The sequence below is a fragment of the Eurytemora carolleeae genome, unplaced genomic scaffold (genome assembly GCF_000591075.1).
Source record: "Eurytemora carolleeae unplaced genomic scaffold, Eaff_2.0 scaffold1189, whole genome shotgun sequence".
Lineage (NCBI taxonomy): Eukaryota > Metazoa > Arthropoda > Copepoda > Calanoida > Temoridae > Eurytemora > Eurytemora carolleeae.
The window spans coordinates 27,160-34,631 of NW_019402168.1; the positions used below are offsets into that span (position 1 = coordinate 27,160).

The window sequence follows — 7,472 nt, forward strand, 5'->3', positions numbered from 1 at the left end:
CAATTTCTCTTTTAACTTTTAACTTAAATCTAGAACTAGTTTTAATGTTATGGCTCTAGATTATAAAATACGATGCTAAAACTATATAATTTATTTTAATATTTGTCCAAAGTACTTTTGGGATCTTTTTAACCTATCCTGCACCTTAATTATTAAAGTTAGAGGTGTAAAATGTTAAGGAATGAGATTTAAAAAGAGAAGGACAGATAGGGGATCGGGAGAGGGATATGAGGAAAGAATGGACAATGAAGGGAGAGGAAAATGAAGGAATGAGTGAAGGAGAAGTGGAGGAGAGANGGGAAGGTTTAAACTGTATATCAGGTTTCTAGATTCCAGATAAAAACATATTTTTAATCAAACTTTAAACAACAAAAATGGGAGTAACGAGAAACGCTAGATTTAATTATTAATTTTCTATTTTTCTTCTTCACTGCAATGGAATACGGAAGAAAGGTTTGTTTTTCTCCACATTGTTCATTTCAAACTAAGTTACACAAATGTCCTTGTTTCGCAAAAAAACGTGTTTTTATTATAACAAATTTTTATTAAAACTTAAATGAGTACATTTTTCAGTCATTGATAACTTGTAATTTGCACATATATTTAAATATCCTTTTAAATCTTTAATTCTATTTTCAATAAAATCAATTCATTGATTTAACAATAATAATTGATCTGTGACCTAGGCGNATTTGTAAAAGTATTGATCTCTGCTTTATACAGATATTTGTTAAAGTATTGATCTCTGCTTTATACAGATATTTGTTAAAGTATTGATCTCTGCTTTATACAGATAAATTTAATTTTGTCAACGAAGCCAGAAGGAACACTTACCTGAAACTGTAATTATATCTTCGTAACCTGATATCGTAAACCTTTAATATTTCAAACTTTAAATTTTCTGAGATAAAATAGTGGAAAAGATATAAGGATTAAAGTGTTCAGTTCTGTAAAATACATCTTGTATAAAGCCGAGGAAATAATCATAAATTTTAGAAATATTATTTTATAAAGTACAATTTGTATCGAAAACACAATGATAAGTAAAACTAAAAAGTGTTTATAGTGGTATAAACCCCTTTTATACTGCATTTCCGGAGAACTTAGGTCTTTCAAAGTAGAGTCAGTAAAAATTACGTTTACAGTCCCTTTAAGGGGACAAGAAAGAAATGAGTGGAAAATGCAAATCAAACCCAATAATTTGATAAACATGAGGGTTTCACTGTATTAGCGTTGCCCAGGTCTCTCATAGTTTCTCCCGCTGTTTACCCGCACAAGGTGTTAAATAACAATTTTAGTTATTTTTTCCCGATGGGTAGAGTGAGGGTAAGCTACTTGCAAGATGGTTCTCCAATGATGATCTCCTTCTGGTCAACAGTGTTGGTGGCATCCTGGAACTTGGCAACGTTGAAGCACTCCTGAAATTTTCCTGGAACAAAATCAAAATACACTGCATGAATCATGTGTAATGCAAGGATATAAAGTACACACATAGAATCTACATAATTTCTTATCTTGAGTCATACCAAGGTTGTAATGCAAGGAAAGTTATTTCAGAGGTGTACGCATCTTTTGTACTGCAGTGTACTGTCTCTGGGCGGTAATGTAAACACAAGACGGATGTCACAGCCTGGCATGGGATCCATCTTTCACATAAAAAATCAATGAAATATTCTGGTCATAGGAAACTATTAAGTGAATTATCAAAATTATTAAGATTCAATGCTTTTATCATCCTCGGATACTAAACGAACATTGATGCATTTATTCTTGTTAACAAATTCCGTCCAGAGAGAACTGGTTTCAATATTTACGTAGAGTATACCCAACTGCAATTAACTTTCCTTGCATTATAACCTTGAGTCATACTAGTAAAAGAGAGTATGACAGTTGCAATATACGCTTGATTCTACATAAATGGTATTATTGGGATATGAATTGGGACTTGGGAGGCGCTCAAAGTTAAGACCGTGATATCGATGTCTTTTTTTTAATAGGATAAAATTGTACCTTGTATAGATATTTATTCTGATATACAGGGTTACCCACAAAGAATGAGACTTCAGAGACGATTGTACAGAAAGTATACTGTCTAGTGTCTAGTCCCGTGTATTTATGATTCCTTGCAACTTTAAAGTTGTAACTTTCTTTGCTAAATCATAGAAAAGTTGTTAAACATTTATATTCAAGGCAGAAGTTTTAATTTTACCTTGGGATTCTCATATTTAGTTTTAGGTCGTCTTTGCAGTCTCATCCTTTGTGGGTAACCTTGAAATAGAGCATGTTATATTGATAAGTCAAACCTTACTCAATCCTAGCACGAGATTGCCCCCCTCCTCCCTCCTATTCGAACATTCAAGAGTGTACTTAATGATCATGATGTTCATTATGTTAACTCAAGAGTTGAGCGCCGTGGCTAGGACAGGCAGGGCCAGTGGGCCCAACGCTGCAACTAGAGCTGACAATTATAATATATTCAAAAGGTGTACATTTTTTTAGTTGGAGTGGGGGATGAACATAGATAAATAAATAAACAGAGATAGCTTATGTACGCAAAATCACCAAGAATTGTACAGTCCGCGAACTAGTACTTCTAGGGGTCAAANCCCCCACACTTATGAATTTGTCTTCAATGCTTAACCTTCAGCTTCTTTAACTTTCCAGGGGGGAGGGTCTCATAACCCCTTCGAATATGTTTACACACAAAAAAACAATATCTTCTTTATGTCATCTCAAAATGAGGTTTAGAAGGTATGGTCGTAAATGGGACATGTCATGCTCTTACCAGGGAGAGTTACTTGAAATTACCAACTGTTACGTTAAAAAAGACGTCATTAAAAATTCATTAAAATTAATCATTTGTTTGCGTTCCCGCTGATTGCAATGAAAGCTTATCATTTGACATTTAATAATTTTTCCCTGACATTTGTTTTGGTGCAAAAATTAGTAAAAAGGAAGAAACAAAAAATCTAAAAAATCTTTTTTTAAAAATCAGTCGTCAGTTATTTGATAAGATAAAAGGAAAAATAGTTTTAGAATAATTATTTTTTGTACTTTTTGAAAATGAACGATATTCATGTTTTTTTTGTTCCGGAATCCCAGATAAGAACAACATTACTTATTTAAGCTTTATCAATTGTCTTCTTCATTACTTCAAAAACTACCAACGCATTCTTTACTCAACATATTCACTAGGTTTGGTCTCAAAAATAATGTAATCTATAATTTTTTTCTTTTACTGAGATTGTTAAAATAAAAATTCAAATTTGTTTCCATTGAACTTGAAGATTTGTCCTAAGAGTTTCCCTTCATATTAACTTATTCTTATTTCTTAAAGGGACTGTAAGCGTACTTTCAAGTGACCTTCCTTTCTAAAATGTCAAGTTCAGATTCAAAACGTTACCCTTGAAACCTTCGACGGATCATAAGTAAGATTGCGGTATTTACTAAATAGAAAATCGGTTGAGAAAGTCGTTCAACGATATTTTTTAAATTTTCAATCTATATATAAATTTAACTTGTCTGTCTGGGTGTTTAATTTAGTGTATGTTTGCTTGTATCCAATAAACGTCAAAACGGCTGAACCGATCGGGCCCAAATTTTGCGCGAGACCTCATGTGACCCCAGGGAAGGTTTATGAATGATCAAAATTTTAAAAATTTGTATTTAAAAGTTATTTATTTTTGTAAAATTTTGAAAATGCGCGAAAACATAGTATGAAATCAGCAAATTTTTTTTTGTTTTTGTTTTATACTGTACAAAGAGAAGATGCTCACAGATAAAGCATCAATTAAAGAGAGGCGCCCTAAAAGCCTAGTTGATTTATAATTGTGAAATTAATGTAATACAAACTGTATAAATGGCAGACCCTCATCCTTGATATGTCGAAGTTTTAAAAGCTACCGTTGTGAATCTCAACTGAACTTATTTGCATGGAAGGTCATTTGAAATTACGCTGGCAGTCCCTTTAAGGTCGGAACTTTAGTGAGGCGTGTCGTTGATCTTGAACACTTGATCTCCATATGCATTTGGCACTTTTAAATATGAGGATCAATGCTTGATCCTTAAATTAAAGTTAACCCTGTAGGTTCTGACTACCATGGGATATCAAACAATTCGCCAATTTTTGCCCTTTTAATTTCAACTTTCTCAATTTTGATAAAAAAACACGGTCTTCTTTGACTTTTACGTCGTGTGAGGCCACGAAAAAGTGTGTTCAGTACATTTTTAATTGTTAATATAAACTCTTCCTTATTATTGGGTACTAGTTGAAGCGGCCGGCGTTGCCCGTTGAATTAAAAAATTATCTAAATCAGTCCAGCCATTTGGTCAGATACAGCTAACATTAATATATAATAGGAGAGAAGAGCTTTATTATATACAAAGGAACTGAGTTTTTGCCACAAACTTAAATGTTCGAATTCCTATATCTCTGCATCCGGATGGTTTAAAACTTGGAGATTTCAAACTTAGATTATTTGATCTAACAGAATTCATAGCTTCAAATATCAAAGGTCACCGACATTGGGTTAAAAAGATATAGGTATTGGAAAATTTGAGTTTGTGACAAAAACTCAATTCCTTTGTGAATACAATAGGACACTAATTTAAAAATCAATTGTTAAGCAAGTCCTTACAACACAATCACAAAATAAAGCTCAGATATCCTCTTTCTACCTTAAAAAGTGTTTAATTCTGACAACTTCCTCTGTTAATTTTGACGCAGGCAAATACAAATAAAGTAACTGCAATTAAAATTAATCAATTTTTTAAAGAAAATGTGATGCCTAGGATTTACAGCGAAATAAGGAAATTGTTTCGCATTTTTCGCGAACATTTAATTTTCGTCTTAAGATTTGCATTTTTTCCATTCCGTGCGTGGAAGAGGGGGGGAATGCAAAAAAGTTTGCAAAATACGAAAGAAATTTTGTCGCGAAAGTTTTTCCGCTGAAAACTTTAGACATGCCATTCTATGCCTGAAGAGTCTGTTGAAATTATGAAATTAAGTCTACAGTCCTTCAAGGAAGATGATTTTTGTCTTTCTTATTAAAATTAAATTACATTTTAGTCAAAATTCAGATATTTTTGAGACCAAGTTTATTGTAGATCTTGCTCAACAGATATGGAAGCAAAAATGATTTTTATTCTTTTTTGTGTCTTCGGACTGATGGCAGGGACACCGTTGAACATATATATTCAAGCAGAATCAACTACAACTGCAGGGATGAATACAACAACAACAGTAAAGCCAACAACTACTACTGAAAAGCCTACAACTACAACAGTCAAACCAACAACTACAACAGTAAAGCCAACAACTACAACAGTAAAGCCAACAACTACAACAGAAAAGCCAACAACTACAACAGTAAAGCCAACAACTACAACAGTAAAGCCAACAACTACAACAGTAAAAGCAACAACTACAACAGTAAAGCCAACAACTACAACAGTAAAAACAACAACTACAACAGTAAAGCCAACAACTACAACAGTAAAGCCAACAACTACAACAGTAAAGCCAACAACTACAACAGTAAAGCCAACAACTACAACAGTAAAGCCAACAACAACAACAATTAAGCCATCAAATTCAACTACAACAATAAAGCCAACAACTACAACAATTAAGCCATCAAATTCAACTACAACAATAAAGCCAACAACTACAACAATTAAGCCATCAAATTCAACTACAACAATAAAGCCAACAACAACAACAATTAAGCCATCAAATACAACTACAACAATAAAACCAACAACTACAACAGCAAAGCCAACAACAACCCCAACAAGTAACTCTTCAACAACAGTACTCTCGTTGTTCCTTTTCGCTGCAGCAATTTTCATTTGTTTGTAATAAACTTTTTCTTCCTGAAAGAGAATTTAAATGTAATCTAAAGCGACCGTTCATTTAAAGACGGGCCCGATTCACAACAGTTCCCTTTAAACTTTTGTCTGAGTAAAAATTATGAAAATATACTTGACATCTTTCTGATAATTTAAAATTACCAATTGTGGGTTTTCTTTACTGGATGCAGCTCCTGTGAGTCAGGCATGCAGAACTTACGCTAACAGTCCCTTTGAACAAATGATAAATAATAATGTATGTTTTTTATTCGAATATGAATAATTTGAAATAAATATCACTTTATGCCAAGAACATGGTCTGGACGAGAAAAAGCCAATTTAAAAACAAGATGAGAAGAATGATTATGACTTGTACTAACTATTAGAATTTTGTCTCGTCAAACAAATTATAAATATAAATGTTAGAATAAATTGGGTGTGGAACTTTTGCGTAGTAACCTTAATTTTGAATGTTTGATCTCGATATCCAATGTGCAGGGCACTTTAAAATTTGAGGATAAATGCTTGAGACTGCAATTATTTTTATCCGTATTTCATCATCCTTGACATACAGTTGTTTATAAGTGAATTACGCATAATTAAGATTACGCATGTCTCTTGGCTTTTGTCATAAAAATTAACTTAAGTGTAATATCTTAATATTTGTTCTACTTTTAATATGTTGTTTCTTACTTTTAAATTTAAAAAAAAAATTACTATTGGAATTTAGAATATGTTTACAATAACATTTTTTCTTCTAACCCGTTGTGAGTAAAAGTTGAAACCGAAATTTCAAATTTCTGCGTTTACATGATTAAAGTTTAGTTTCAAAACGATTTAGTAATTGAAATCTTAAAACAAAAACCAACGTTTGTACTTTGTTGAGGAGTTTTATTCTTTATAAACTTTAAATGCAGTTTACACACTATAAGAAATCCTCAGTATTCCACGAGAGGGGGGAGATTTATGTTGCAGGGGAAAATGGGAGGGGTATTTATTTTACACGAGAGGAGGGAAGGGGGTTAGTGGGCAGTTTTTATACAGGTGATATTTTGCAATTGTATACTTACAGTGACACATTAACTACTGAAATCATTCAAAAGATGAAAAGAGGGACATGAAAGGGTAGGGAATGAGTAGAACTAGGACATAAAGCGAGGAATATGACGGGAAGGGAGTATTGATGGAACGAAAGGGGAGTAGTCAGAGGACGGGAGGAAAATAACAATTTAACAGGAACTGTTCCTATTTCTGTTCCTGTTCCTGTTCCTGTTCCTGAAAATGGCACGGGAAGGGAACGAAAAGACGGGATCGAATGGAGCATTGATTTGATGGGAGGGGAGTATTTAAAGGACGGGAAAGGAGCAGTGAAGGACAGGAAGGGAGTAGTGTATGACGGGAAGGGAGCATTGATTTGATGGGAAGGAAGTATTATAGGACGGGAAGGGAGTATTGATGGAGTGGAAGAATAGTAGTCATAGCCTCATAGGACGGGAAGAGTATAGTAAAGTACGGGAAGGAAGTACATAGTATTTGTACGAAAGGGGCGAATATGCAGGACGGAATGAAATTTGTTTACAGATAAACAAAAAAATAATTTAAAAAAATGTCTCTATATGTGA

At 33.2% G+C, this 7,472-nt stretch overlaps 1 protein-coding gene and 1 long non-coding RNA gene across 2 annotated transcripts; both read left to right on the plus strand.

Moving 5' to 3' along the window:
• The first annotated feature begins 3,109 nt into the window (after nt 1-3,109).
• LOC111718065 (uncharacterized) lies at nt 3,110-5,206 on the plus strand. Its single transcript, XR_002768988.1, has 2 exons — nt 3,110-3,195; nt 5,107-5,206. It is a non-coding gene; the product is annotated as an uncharacterized LOC111718065 (long non-coding RNA).
• A 59-nt stretch (nt 5,207-5,265) lies between these two features.
• LOC111718062 (GATA zinc finger domain-containing protein 15-like) lies at nt 5,266-5,663 on the plus strand (the record flags this gene model as incomplete). The annotated part of the gene is made up of 1 exon (XM_023493550.1): nt 5,266-5,663. A coding segment is annotated over one exon (318 nt), but the record flags the coding sequence as incomplete, so codon positions are not given.
• Between the last annotated feature and the right edge of the window lie 1,809 nt (nt 5,664-7,472).